The sequence below is a fragment of the Cynocephalus volans genome, chromosome 7 (genome assembly GCF_027409185.1).
Source record: "Cynocephalus volans isolate mCynVol1 chromosome 7, mCynVol1.pri, whole genome shotgun sequence".
NCBI classification, from domain to species: domain Eukaryota; kingdom Metazoa; phylum Chordata; class Mammalia; order Dermoptera; family Cynocephalidae; genus Cynocephalus; species Cynocephalus volans.
Window position 1 is genome coordinate 81211404 of NC_084466.1, and position 15788 is coordinate 81227191.

Here is a 15788-nt window from a genome sequence, read left to right on the forward strand (position 1 = left end):
GTAAGGGGATCTCAGCCCTTGGCTTGGTGTTGTCAGCACCACGTTCAGCCAGTGAGCTAACTGGCCATCCCTATATAAGATCCGAACCCGTGGCCTTGGTGTTATCAGCACCGCACTCTACTCTATCGGCCCGCAACGGGCCGGCCTCATGTATAGCACTTCCATCCCAGCATTTTCCATTGTCTTGTACTTGTTTGCTTCCCCTACTTGACAATCATCACCTTGAAGACAGGGATAATCTATGATTGTTTATTATATCCTCAATAAATGTTTGTTGAACTAAACTAAATAATTACAAAATTTTATTTTTGTTTGTAAAAATCTATCCTAAAGCTATATATATAATGCCTTATGAGAGTAACCACTGATACCATGCCATAGTCATTAAACCAGCCTTGCAAATAAATTGAAAAATATGCTAGCCCATACCCCTTTTAAGTTGATTTATGGTATTTTCATAGTCCTTCAATAACTCATTTTTCTTTTTTTTTTCTTTTCTTTTTTTTTTTTTTTGCAGCTGGCCCATACAGTGATCCAAATTCATGACCTTAGTGTTATTAAGGCTGTGCTCTAACCAACTGAGCAAACCAGCCAGCCAATAGCACCCATCTTCTTTTACCATATGTAATATACAAATGCTTTGAAGGAGTGAAGGACATGCCATCTCAGAATATGCCAGATTGGTATATTGATTATTTTGAGCTGAAAACATTGGAGAAATTGTGATTTCAGAAAGGGCTAATTGAACTGTTTTTTCCCATATGCAGCAAACCATAAAGATTCCTCTGGGAGGAATGCCCTCCCCGTACCAGGGTGTGAAAATAGGCCTTATCACCAGAGATTGGGAATTGGGGTTGCAATGGAAATGAATAAATAAATCTCCCAAAGTAGTCCTTGACACACACACACACTCCATATGTCTCCCATTGACTCCCCTAGAATTTACTGCCCCTTTGTCCTGTCATTTCTTCACAAATTGATCATTCTTTGTCTAAAAAGTACAAAAGCATCTTGCTTTGGCCACTTCAGACTTCACAAAATCCCTATGTATATATATATGTAAAGCTAATAAAATTTGTTTGGTTCCCAGATCCAGCCGAAGTGCCCACATAAGAACTAAGGAGGGGTGGGTGGAAGTGAACTCTCCCTCCCTTACAGCCTTGATGTGCAACTTGATGGTTAACTTATTTGTAAATCCCTTTTAAGCAGATCCAGTCTTCTGTTTGACAGTATTGCTTAGGGCTTTTTCCTGTTAGGTAATCAATGATTACTTGACTAGCAAATAGCACTCATAATTTAATATACTAGAAATTCTTATTTCCAAGACCATTCCTTTTCCGTTTAGCTAATGTCTGCTGGGGTAGGGGCTCATGTAATAACAGTGATTCTCCAGTTGATTGATTTATTTTTGTTTTCCTTCCTGTTCAATGTTCTTCCCAAACCAAAAGAAAAAGCACTTTGCAGTTTACAAAGTGCTTTCTTTATTAGCTTGTCTTATTCTTTTAATAACCCTGTGTAGTAGATCTTCATTTTCCTCATTTTACAGATGGGGAAGGTAAGTCTCAGATTTGGCTTGACCATGGTCATTCAGTTACTGTCAAGCAAGAGCATTATACATGGATGGATTTGACACTACTGAGATTCTTCATAGCTAGGGCTTGCATGTAACAGATTATAAATTCAAAAGCAGGAAGTGTATCATGTATAGCATGAAGTGCCCACCAAAAACACATTAGCACTACCTATATCCAACTAAACTGCCTATAATTATTGCCTTTTTTGAAGATTTTTTGTTTTTGTTTTTGCTTTTTGGTCCATAAAGTCCCTTCCAGCTCAATAGTCCATGATTTTACACATTTCATCTGAACTGAAAAGGGCACATTTGGGGGTGTTTTTTTTTTTTTTTTTGGTGACTGGCTGGTATGGGGATCCAAACCTTTGACCTCGTTGTTATCAGCACCCCGCTCTGATATTATTTAATACAGTGAAGGATTAATAGATGACTCCTCAGCTGAGCAAAAACTCTTTTTGAGATGAACTCTATTTGAGATGTAATAAGTATATCAGGGGACTGAATTGAGGTGGTCCAGGGTAGAAATACAGCATGAATGAACTTAGCCATCTCAAAAGTGTCTGTCTTAAGAGATAATTAGTAAATGTGATGCTGAAGAGACTAGGGAAACATGCAAGCTAATGAGATGGGGGAATATACTGAAAACAGAAGTGTGAAATAAATAAGTAAAAGTTTTTAAAAAGCTAACATCGAATCTCCCATAATGTAATCTGATTATTTGAACAAAGAATATTAATGGAAGGACTGGTCTTTATAGAATCCAGATAAAGGGAAACTGAAGAGGAAAAACTTGTTCCTTTTTAGCCAGCACTGTACAAAGGGGGTTAGATATACCCTGCCTACTAGAAACGAATACAGTATTTTCATCACTGGAGAGGTATGTTTTTACTTCTGTGAGGCTTGACCATTCAATAGGATCATCCATAGCATGCATCGCACAGCCTCAAAACCATTCAAATCCCTTTTCCCCACTCCTATACTCACTAAATAATATACACAATTACTCAAGCAATATCCGAAAACCTTGATGATAAAAATAGCATACCCTGGGTTTGATATTCTTTTATAGAAATGCCTGCATATCAAGAACCCCTTGAGGAATTAAAAAAAAAAAATTCCCTGGCCTCATACCTTGGAGATTCTGATTCAGTAGGTCTGCAGTGGGGTCGTGGCTATTTTAAAACTTCTATTTTAAAAGCCTCCCCAGATGACTGATACACATACAGATCTGGAAAATACTGCTGTAGGTAAGTGCTTCTTATCCCTAAAGGCACATTAGAATAACCAGTATGGGGGCGGCCTTATGCTAGGCCAGTAGTTCTCAACCTTGGCTGCTAAGTCCAATCACCTGGGCAGCTTTAAAAACTTCTAATATTTCAGTCTCAGCCCAAACCAAATAAACCAATTTCCGGGGGTGAGATCCAAACAATGTTTTTTCAGACATTCTCCAGGTGATTCCAATATGTGGCACGAGTTGAGTATCACTAGTCTAGGGTGGAGGTCAGCAAACTTTTTCTGTAAAAGAGCCAGAGTGTTACGTATTTTAGGTTTTGTGGGTTATACAGTCTGTCACATTAATTAACTCTGCCACTGTAGCACAAAACAACCAGAGACCATGCATGAATGAGTGGCCATAGCTGTGCTCCAATAAAACTTTATTTACAAAATAAGCATCGTGTTGAATTTGGCCCATAGACAGTAGTTTGTCAAACCCCTTCTCTGGGCAAAGGACACACAAATTCTGGTCACTGGAAAGGTCTTGTCCTTCATTGTAAATATTGACATTTTAGGTTATAGAATGCATAAAATAGTGTAAACATTAAGCTCTTGATATAGTGCCCAGCTCAGTGAGGGCTCAAAAATCAGTCTCATTTGTTTAGCCCAAGAAAGTCCCTTCAGCTCCAGTTAATTCTGGTTGCACTGACAGAATGAAGTCTCTGTAGCCTCAAATCATTGCTTAGGGACTGCTTTCTTGGGGATAATACGTAGCTGGAGTATAATCAAGATGGGGCTTAGTCCAAATAGTTTCTTTTTTTTTTTTTCCTCCAAATTTGCTGTATGTAATTGGGTGAATACAAATTAATGAAATAAATTTAAGCAAGATACATGTAACAATTTAACAGAACCTGATAAACTAATTTGTTTCAATTTTTCTCAAATTCATCTTTAAGTCTTTCCATCATGGGGCTCATAAGAAAATTAACCAACATATAGATATTACAGTTGAATGCCAAATCTTTAAAAAGTACTTATGACATACTAAAAAGTACTTATGACATACTAATAGTACTTATAATGCAATTATGAAGAACCTTCAAGATACTTGTATTTTGTATGTAGAAAAGTGTTAGGGTTAAATATTCAACTCAATATAAAATAATAAGAAACACTTCTGATTTCTTTGTTAGGTTGAGATTGCTTCTCCTTTTGCTAATGAATGATTTTTAGATGGAATATCACCAAGCTGAACAAATAAGTCACCTTTGAGTACATAAGGAAAAATAAACACATGCTAAGTGGATAAAACATTACTACTACACCTTTACTAGACCATCTCTACCTCTAACACTTCAGAAGCTTAGAGATTTAGAGTATTCTTACATTGACTGCAAGAAAAGATAAAGGAGAAATTCCTTCTTTTTTGAAATCACAACTATGAAGTCATGTGATTATAAAAATCCTGCATTTGTGTGCAAAACATGAAACACATTTATTTTTATTTTTCCTGCTTAGTCTTATAAGTCAGTTAGCAGGACTTAACAGATACCTTTCCAAGAAACAGAGACTGAGATGTGTTTTTATATAATTTCAATACCCTCAACACTACAGTAATGAGAGATGCAGTATCCTTTTGCTATGGTTCAAGACAACAGGGAAGGAGGTCACACGAAAGAGAATAAATCAAAATTGTTACAACTGAGAAACTACTTCTCGTTAAGTTTCACCATGGTGCCACATTCATTTTTACATAAGTGTAAGTATGGTGACATAATTCGAGCTCAATAAATCAGAAATCTTAATATTTAAATTTACCTTGACTTTTATTTATCACCATATTAACAACCAAAATAATTAGATAAAACACATAGGAAAGGGAAATATTAAACCCCACTTTACTAGATTTGGTTTCTTGACACATTAACTCATTTTTTACAGAAAAGGGACAGTGCATCTCAGTTTGCTTACAAGCTAGGAGATCACTTTGAATTCTGCATTTCCTAACTGCAAACAGAATATAGCACTTATAACAGCTTATAAATAAACTGGTTTTCAAGCATAGAGCCAGCCCCAACGATAATAATACACTATTTAAAAAGACCTAAGGCAATGAATTCCATTTCCAATGGAAAAAAAGAACTGTGCAAAGAAGCTTAAAACTACTTTTTTGTGTGTGTGTGCCAGTGTTATAAAATGTAGCTTTAATAAAACCTTGACCCAAATGCCAGCAACTTCAGAAAAGAGTGGGAGGTGGGGTGGGGTGGAGAAGAAAGTTATTTAGGAAAAAATAACCACCATCTTTTTCCTAATCTTCAATACACACAATTTAAACATATTACAGCTGCTGTAACACTTTACACAATCCCTATGTACTGGAGCAATAACAAGATCTAAATACAACTATATTTTTAAACACTGGGTCAAGGCTTTACGTAAAAATACCATCCTACTTTTCCCCCTAAGTTTCTAAAATATCACATATTTCCCCCAACATCTGCAGCCATCCAGGAATTTTTAGGAAATTTTTGCGCATGATCTTAATTCCTAATCCCTGGCTCTTTGGGCTCAGTGACAAAAGATCAAAACCACCAAAAGTGATGGTTCAGTCGAAGTCAGACAAGAGACCCTGGCTCAATTAGTCTCATACGATGAAAGCAGTGCTGCATCAACTGGCTCCATGCAGGAGGGGCACGTGAAGGATCTCATCAACCAGTCATCTATACAGTCCAGGTGATAGATGTGCATGCACGGCAGAAATCGAATTGGGTTCCCATAAACAAAGTCCATCATACAGATCACACACTCCCGGATCTTTTTTTCTGATCCATCTCTTCCAGGGTCATAAACTCCTTTAGGCAGATGCTGTATAAAGCCTATTCTTTGAGCTATCCTAATTTGTTCCTCTTCAGTCAACTGAGTTGCTAGCCGAGTTTGGCTAGGTGTTGGATGATAGACTGGAACTGGAACTTGTTCCTGATATGGCGGCGGCGGCTCCTTATCCGGCTCTGTCTCCTCGCCAAAGCTAGCCCAGTCGGACTGAGACTCGTGAAGCAGGGAGATGTCATCCGAGGTGGGGGATTTGAGGCAGTTCCCCATCTTCTGGGGCTAGGATGTATGATCTGACTCAAACCTGTCTGGGGTCTCCGGCGCCTGCCCACACGCACTGCTCCCGCGCCGTTTGAGTCTTAGCTCATACCTGTGCACTGTTGGCAGCTTCTCCCCAAATAGTTTCATTGCCAAACATTTAAGGAAGAAACAAAACCATTTAACACAAACTTTTCCAGAAAAGAGAAGCAGGGAACACTTTCCAACTCATTTTATGAGGTCAGCATTACCCTGATGCAAAACCAGACAAAAAAATTATAAGAAAACTACAAACTAATATCCTTCACAAACATAAACAAAAATTCACAAAAAATATTAACAAATCAAGCAATACAAGGGTACTTCAAAAAGTTTGTGAAAAAATAGAATTAAAAGATAATGCAAACTTTCCATAAACTTTTTGAAGATCCTCGTATATAAAAAGGAGAATACATCCTGAATGAGTGGGGTTTAACCAGAGAATGAAAGCCTGGCTCAACATTTGAAAATCACTTCATGTAACACACTGCATTAACAGACTAAAGAGAAAAAAAAAAAAAAAACATGACCATATCAATAGATGCAGAAAAAGCATTTAACAAAATTCAACATCCATTCATGATGAAAATTCTCAAGAAACTAGGAATCAAGCTGATAAAGGGCATCTATTAAAAAAATCTTACAACTAATGATACTTTATGGTAAAAAAACTGATCCCTTCCCCCCAAGACTGAGAATAAGGGAAGAATATCCACTCTCACAATTTCTATTTAACACCATACTGGAAGTACTGGCCATAAAGCAAGAGACGAAAATAAAACACAGATTGAAAAGTAAAAAGTAAAGCTGTTTATTTGCATATGATATGACATAGAAAATTCTAAGGAACCTTCATTTAAAAAAAGAAACTACTTTTAAAACAGAGAAAGCAGCAGAAACCACAGCAATGATGATGCAGCATGAGGGCTTTCTGCATCAGTGATAGGCACCTCACTGTCCTCTTGCTAATGTCCTTGCTCAGGAATCCCAGTTCCAGGTGAGAAGTTTGGACTAGGCCACATGCCTGCCCTCTGGAGGCCCCAGGAGCAGAGGAAAGCTGATGTGCCTTCTTAGAAGCATAGAGAGGGAGGAAGGCACTCTCTCCCCAAAAGCATGCAAAACTAAGGAAAGGCAATTTCCCTAAAGAATTCAGGGTGCCATTAGGAAGCAAGGGTGGATGCCAGACAGCCAAAAGAAGACAAATGAGTTTTACAACGTGGAAGGTAAGATAGAGTAATGGAACCTGGTTGGTGACCTTGCCTATCTTTTCCCCAAGGATAAATCCTGGAGGTATTCAGTTACTGTTTCATTAAAGGAAGAAAGAGCCTCTCGAGCCTGGCCTAGTCCTTAATATGGTACTTTGTTCTGTGACTTTATCTTTGTGAAAAACAAGCAAGCAAACAAAAAAACACTGATTAAACAATATGCACCTTCATGATGATACTGATGACAACAAAAACTAATTAATCACTGTTATAGAATAACCCAATTTTTATATTGAATAATTTTAAAATGTTATATAATTTTTATTATTGTATAATTACAATTTTTATATTTTGAAAAATGCTAGAAATAAAAAGAAAGAATAATGTATTTTTTCCCTGCCTTTCCTATATTAAAATACTCTACCTCTGGGTAACCAAATGCTAGGTTACAGAAAGTTTCTTTTCAAAGAACTATTCTGGCTAAAAAAAAAAAAATGAAGAAATGACAAATTTAGAGTCACAATTTTGCAACACCTGATAAATAAATGGATCTATGCATTGTGTATTGATGGCCACCAATATCACAAAATGAGAGATGGGTAGACATTAGGGATCTTTTTATGGAAGAGCACACTGCCTATAAAATGACCTTTCCAAAAATAATGTACCTGAACCTGATCAAGCCTACAGATTCAATTCTAGCAACTTATAGGAAATACAGAGGAGAGAGAGAGGAACATGTTTATATCACAAAGATGCAAACAGCAAAATCTAGACTGTGGGAAACTCTACAGAACAAACAACTTGATTTCTCCAATTAGCAAGAAAATGAAAAAAGAGGAAGATGGAGGGGGAAAATGTAAAAAGAGAAAGAGACAATTGGCAGAAGGAGCAATCACAATGTGTGGATGTGACATGGATCCTAATTTAAATAGAACAGCTGCAGGAAAAAATATTATTGACAGTTGTTGGTATTGCTTTGCCCACCACGAATTTGTCACCCCACTTCCCCAGGTGACAGAGCCACAAAGGATTACTCAAAGCCCATCCCTTCTGAGCAGTGAGAAGCCCCAAAGTGGTTAATCTCCCCTAGAACCCCCAAGCGAGAAGCATTTCTTCCTTTTGGGAAATTAACCCCGAATTGGGGTTCTCTTCCTGCATTTATTCTCCACACCAAGAAGTTACAGGAAGAGACATAGGTGGGGTTTTTTCTACCTACCATTTAACAAGTTTAACAATAGAAGCTGGTAACATTCAGTAAAAACAACTCAGATGACATTCCATTAGACAATTAAGTGATCCACCAACAAAAGCTTGATCTAGCAAATATTCCTTCTCCCAGCAATTTCCCAGTATCTTTACATATCAATCAGTAACTAGTCTGTCTTTGAGCCAGCAACCTTGCTGTGTTAGAATTCTTTTTTTTTTTTTTTTTTTTTTTAAAGATGACCGGTAAGGGGATCTTAACCCTTGACTTGGTGTTGTGAGCACCACGCTCAGCCAGTGAGCGAACCGGCCATCCGTATATGGGATCCGAACCCGGGGCCTTGGTGTTCTCAGCACCGCACTCTCCCAAGTGAGCCACGGGCCGGCCCTGTGTTAGAATTCTTTATCTTACACCAGAGACGTTATAGCCTGAGGAAAATTTCTTGTCCTTTGCAAGATCAATATTTGAAACTGCAAGGCTTTGGAACACCAGGCCCTGTGAAGTACATTTGCTTCATGAATCCTCTACATATTGGACCATCAGAAATTTGAACTCTAGGTATTTTTGATTGTAAGGAATTATTGTTAATTTAGATAACAGTGTTGCAGTTATGTTAGTGTTATAAACTATAATATTTATTTACACATAGAAATGGTATCTGTAATTTCTTTCAAAATAATATGGAGGGAAAAATGGGTGAAAAATATGGATGAAATAAGATTGCTCATGAATAAATTATTGAAGCTAAGTGATGGGGACAAGGGATTATATTGTATTTTTCTATACACTTATGGATATTTGAAAATTTCCACAGGAAAAAACTCTAAAAAGAATGAAAGTGCACTTCTTGTGCCTTATGTTTCCTGTCTCCTCTCACGTTTCTATACTATAGCGTGTACTTTGAAGCTATGGTGCAGAGTGGAGGAGCAAGAATGGCTGCCTGCTTGTCTCGGTGTCACCTCAGCTGTCTCTGTTGCTCATGTGATCCGGCAGAACGTCAGTACTGTTAAGATCAGCAGTTGCTCCCCTTATGGCCAACATGGTATTCCTTTGGTCATAACATATATGATAACTGTGATTATGAAACTAAAATATCTCAACTATACTTAATACTGTGAAACAGTAATGTTAAAAATTTAATTTAGCACTTTAACATCAATATAATTTTCTCTTTAAATGGAAGGTCTAACTGTTCATTAAAATGATTAAGTTTAGGGCATCAGAAGGGTATTGACAGAAACATTATAAAATATTAAATAAGAGGGCTAGCTGGTTAGTACAGTTGGTTAGAATGCAATGTTGATAACACCAAGGTCAATGGTTTAGATCCCCTTATGGGCCAGCCACCAAAACCCAAAAACATTAAATAAGAATCCATGAGTTCATAAAGATACTTTACAGAGAGGAAGAGAAATGTGAGGAAACTCCGCTTTACAGGATCTTAGCCAATGAAAGTAGAAGAAATAATAAAATATCATGATTTTGCAGCCCTCTCTTGACTTCCCATGACCATGTTATAAATGATTCAGGCAAAGATTTTCCATGGATGCTAAAACCTTTGGATGAAAGGGTCTTGGGAAACAGGATATATACAAGGTCTCAAATGATTACTTTGCAGATTACTTAATAATTATAAAAGGAAAACTGTACTTTTACAATGGAGAGCTCTGGTAATCATCACCCATCAACCAAGTGATCAAACTTATTAGCATCACCAATAGTAGGACAACCTGACATTGTACAATTCCTGATGAGATGCAGTAAGAAGTACATATCACCACCTTTGTGGATGTCTTGCCGAAATGTTTATCCTGACTCTACTTAATGAGAAAATAAGACAATATGTCAACTATTAGTGAATCTACGTGAAGGTTATATGGTGTTTTTTGTATTGTACTTTCAGATTTTCTCTTAAGTTTGAAATTTTTAAAATAAAAAGTTAGTAGAAAAAATTTTTTGGTTTATGTTTTGCAAGACTTCTATATAATGCAGAAAAATAAAGAAAAAGGGTGGTGTAAGTTTTGAGTTAAAATCAATTCATCTCTCCAAAAGCAGTAAGCGTAGCCAAAGTTAAAGTAGAATTCTACCTGATCCTCCATTGACCCAAGCCATATCCTCTGTGTGACCTCTATTTTGTCACAACAATGAACAATTTAACTCTTTTTCCTGTCTCCATTAGGTTAAGACACTGAAAAGAAGCAAAAGACAAAGTATAGCTGACAAGCACGTTTACTGGCTCCAGAAATAAATCCAAGATCTGGAAGCAAACTCAAAGCTTTTAAAGATGAAAAGTTTTGAAAGAAAAAAACTTTTAAATTCCCTTACATCTTTTTAATCTGGAAAAAAAACCTACAGAAATTTTATCTGAGAAACTAACGGTATGTTCTCATTCTTTAATAATATTTAAGGATCTATAATAAAACAAATTAAAAGTACAGTTTCTTAGTTAGGCATTTATTGTACATGAAGAAACTTGAATTCAATTTTGAAATCATGAGCTAAGTCCAAAGAAGTGTCACAGCATTTTTAGTTTTATTTTACTGAAATACCAAGTCAAAATTTGATTAATGTACACTTATATTTCATGTGTGTGAAAGATTATATACCACATAGCAGTTCCATTTTTCAAAAGGTATCTACTTGTTTATGAAATAGAGCTCCCTACATCCTCATAACATATGCTATCTGCTTCTGTAGAATTGCTTGCTTAACCTAAGTAACTCCATTTTGCCCCGTCTGACCTGCAGACTACCCCCACTTCTGCATGAGAAACCATTGACCTTCGCATAGAAACAGGAGCCATACACAATGAATTATTACATGGGAACAGGAACCATACACAAGGAAAACTTGTATGCTTGATTGCTCGAACGGCTCGTTCTCAACCTCTGTGACCCAGCTCCCTGGCTTGCTTTGTGCACCTGGACAAACCCGAGTGCCAACAGGATGTAGTTTTTGCCTTTAAAAACCCTACAAGACCAAGGCCCAAGGCCGCTCTTCCTTGGTTGCTCCTTGGGAGACAGACGCTGGCCAGCTGGAGTGAATACTGCCCTTTTCTGCATGAGTGGCGTGTAAGTGCATTTCTTGGGGGAGGGTGCCTCACAACATTTAGATTATCTTTTACATTCTTGAAAGTCTACATTGAAAGGGAATAAAAAAAATGCAAGAGAGCACTGGACTGTATTTACCTGCCCTCCTGAAAAAGGGATAATGCCCACAGAGAAGGGCAAGATTTATGAAAAGTGATAAACCTTTTATATTTTGCACAGAGGTGGGAGTGAAGAGGTGTGTTTAAAGAACCATCCCATGGTGTGCTAAACAGTGCTCAATTATAGCCCAACCCTCCAACACTTTTGGATGGTACAATCCGCCAATTCTTTTGTTCTCATATATATATTAAAAGACTTAATATAGAATTAGGTTGCACCCCCATTAAGTATGCTGCTACTCTTTTATCATTTTGGTGCTAATAAATTTTAATCAAGCATTGTGATATTGTGATTAGAAGCTTGGCACTTCCAGTCCCCGCCCCCAACCTCCAGGAAGGGGAGAGGGGCTGGAGATTGAGTTAATCTACCATGCCCATGTGATGAAGCCTCCATAAAAATCCCTGAACTGTGGGGTTCAGAAATTCCAGGTTGGTGAACAAGTGGAGGTGCCTGGAAGGTGGTATGTCTGAAGAGGGCATGAAAGCTCCAAGCCCCTTCCCACACACCTGTTCCTATACATCTCTTCCATCTGGCTATGCATCTGTACCCTTTGTAATATCCTTTATAATAAATGAGTAAATGTAAGTAAAGTGTTCCCCTGAGTTCTGTAAGCTGTCCTGGCAAATTATCAAACCTTAGGAGGGAGGACATGGGAACCCCAATTTATAGCTATTTGGTCAGAAGCACATGTCACAACCTGGTACTTGTGATTGGCATCTGGAGTGGAGGCAGTCTTGTGAGATTAAAACCTTAACCCGTGGGATCTGACTCTAACTCTAGGCAGATAATGTCAGAATTGAATTAAAATATAGGACACCCTGTTGGTGTCCGCTAGAGTACTGGTGTCAGAAGTGAAGTGTTGAGAGTGAGTGTGATACAGTAGGAGAAAACTTAGTTTTTCCGTTAGGTCAGGCACCAACTTATGGCGTACCTTGAACTCAAAGATTAGTCTTTCACAAGCTAAATCAAGGCAAGGAAAATACTAAACTAATTCTCCAACAAAATCACAGCATATAAAAGAAAAAATGCCTAATTGAAGAGCTTGGTATCTAGGGAGGTAACTCACAGGGGCCTGCAACTGACTCCTTGGAAGAAATCCAAATAATTTCCCAACTCCCAGCAAGCACTACAGATTGCAGACATCAAGAAATATTAGTAAACTTTTCAGCACTGATGTACACCAGAAAAGTTAAATGATGCTAATGAATGCTGTTAATAAAAAGTGCAAAGCAATCAAAGAAAGGAAAGAAAGCACATAAATCAAAGATTCTCAACCCTGGAGAGCTTTTCAAAAAATACTTACTTCCTGGGATCCACTCCAGACTAGTCCTATTGGAATTTCTGGGATTCAGACTCTGACACTGACAACACTGAAATTTCTTAAAAAGACTCCAGCTGATTTTTTTTTTTTGGCAGCCAGCCCATACAGGGTTCTGAACCCTCGACCTTGGTGTTACCAACACCATGCTCTAAGCAAGTGTTCCTGATTCTCACATGCATCCAGGGATGAGTACCACAGGTGTCAATACAAAGAAGGTAAGAGGAAAAGGAGAGAGGAAGCAAAAGGAAGCACTATTCATGATTACCAATTTCCATACTTAAACCATCAGATTTTCCATTTAAACTATACTCACTAGTTTTGTAGCACCCTCTACTGGTCAGGAGGGGTATCTATTATTCCTAAAACTAAGGTCCAGAAGAAATTTCCAACTCCCTTAATTAGAATCAGTAAGTGAAACTTTACTTCCATATTTTCTCATCATTTAAGTGCAAATTGGGTTAGCAAATATTGTGTTGGCAAAGACAATTTTAAGCTTAATCTCAATAGTCAGGAGCAAAAGAGATCTTCACTTGATCTCAGCCAAAAGGCTGAGAAGTGATGAGAGATTTTTTTTTTTTAATCTGTCATTTATCTCAAGGTTTTCAACCTTGGCACGTCTGACATTTTGAAACAAATGATTCTTGGTTCCAGGGAAAAAACTGTAGATGTAGACAGTTTTAGAATATTCTTTAGCAACTTTTTTTTTAAGACAGAGAAGGCTACTGTTTTAATATAAATTATGAGTTTTAAATCATTTCTCAACTTCCGGTCAAGATGATGAAATAGACAGTCCCCAGCATCACTCTCTCCCACAAATCAACCAATTTACAACTATAAAAAAGCAACAACAACCAAGCTGGGGGCGCTAGAGCTCAGGGGAAGAGGAGGAGAGACCTACAGAGTGCATGAAGGCAGGAGAAACCATGATGAGAGAAAGAAAAAACCGCTGTTTCGAGCCCCAGCCACTTCCAGGCTGGAGCTGCTGACTGCTCAGAGCAGGAGCTGGCAAAAGCCACAGCTGTGCCTTTCAGATGAAGTTGCTTGGAGGCGGCAGGGGAGAAGAGGGCCTTGGTGGCACCCAGGCCAGCAATACCACTAATAGGGTTCTTACAGACCCACATAGGACTGAGGAGCCACAAAGACTGAAATAAAAGGAGTCACCCAGAGGCCAGTGAGTCATCGCAAGGGACTGGAGCACAGCCTGTCCCATGGGAAGTGTTTGGAGCATGGGTGGTGGGGGAGACGGGCCCACTGGGGGAACACTGAGGTACAGAAAGGACAGCTGATCTGCCCCCCAATCAGTGTAGGACCACTCAGAGGAGACTAGTCAGGAATACAGAATTGCATGGGGTGCAGTTTGATGAAAAGACTCAGGCCCAGACTGGAGTTTCTACACCACCAGATGCACTGGAGCTCACTAGACCCAGAAGTACCTATAAAGTCAACCATTAAAACCTGAGCTGCACAAAAAGCCTTTCCTAGGGAATCAGAAGCAAAGCAGCAATTTAGCTCAATCACAGAGCTCAAGTACTGGCCCCCCAAAAAAGTGCCCCCCACTTTAGAAGTAACCAAAGGACAACAAATTAGTTCTAGCGCAGCATTTAAGTGGTGGGAACAGCAAATACCCCCACACAGAACTGAAAGAAAAAACAAAGTACCCACAACCAGAGACAAAGTTTGATATTAACTAGTAAAGGTCTCATTTCACCAAAGAACACCTATAACACCTAGAAGGACTGAAGTCCCCTGAGCTACCAAGCCAGAAATGGGGGAGGGCTGTGGGCCTCAGCCATGCCCCCTGACACCCACAACCAGTCCCGAAGGTGGGGGACAAGGGCCTCGGCCACAGTCCCCTGACACCTGCAACCAGCCCAGCAACAACCACCAAGCCGCCAGTAAGGACCTGGGGTTCCCAAGCTGGGATGGTGGGGGGTGAGAGTTTCTGCCCTTGACATCTGCACGCAGCCCAGCAAGGACCAAGTCACTGCTGGAAGCCCCCTGACCTCCCCTGTGGGAATGTGGAGGGTGCCACAGGCCTCAATCCTGCCCCTTGTCCTTCCTCCTTCTTTCATCCCATTTCCTTCCCCTTTCTCCTCTCCCTCTCCCTCCCAACTGCTCCGCAACATCATAGAATGTAAAAAAAAATATTAATAAAGCATAATTTGGTTAAAAAAGAAAAAAAAAATCATTTCTCTGTAGCATCTTCAATTTGTTACATGACCATAAACAGCATCCTGTGCTGTTGCAGGATGTTTAGCTGTATTCTTGACTTCCACCCACTAGATGCCAGTAGCAGCCCATTCCCAAAGTTGCGGCACCAAAAATGTCTCTAGACATTGTGAAATGTTTCAAATCAGTAACTTACCTAATAAAAATGTTCGTAAATAACAGATAATGAAAACATATTTTTTAGTTAGCAAAAGATGACCCACTCACTAATGTTCTAAAAATCTTAAATTTGTATATAACAGGTTCACAAAGAATACCTTATAAGAAAGAGCAACCATGGTGAAAATTCATTTTTAAAATAATTTATCATGGAATGTGTTCATGGATGCACAGTGTATATATAAATATTCTAATAATTTTTTTAAAAATTTAAACATCTTGTGATATATAAATTAAGAACCAGAAAAAAATGAGTTTAACTTTTCTTCAACAGTGTTGCTTGGCAATCTGTATTAAATCTATGAAGTACAACAGTTTAATTTACATCTGCTGGTTACTTTAATTTTTCACTTTAAAGAGAAGACCAAAATCAAAGCCTCTGAACTTATATTTTGCAACCTGAAAGAATCAAAGAATAGCTATAATTCTAAAATTACATGAATACAGCAAATATTATATGACTATTAATGGGCTATACTGAAATAAGATAAAGAATAAATATTTTATAATGTACTCAATTTGAAGTGTTCCCACTTAAATCAAT

At 38.3% G+C, this 15788-nt stretch overlaps 1 protein-coding gene across 1 annotated transcript; it reads right to left on the reverse strand.

Moving 5' to 3' along the window:
• Positions 1-3891: 3891 nt before the first annotated feature.
• On the reverse strand, positions 3892-6158 carry LOC134382330 (RING finger protein 11-like). Its single transcript, XM_063102844.1, has one exon. It carries the CDS (start codon positions 5885-5887, stop codon positions 5423-5425), a length of 465 nt encoding a protein of 154 aa, XP_062958914.1. The 5' UTR covers positions 5888-6158; the 3' UTR covers positions 3892-5422.
• Positions 6159-15788: the final 9630 nt, after the last annotated feature.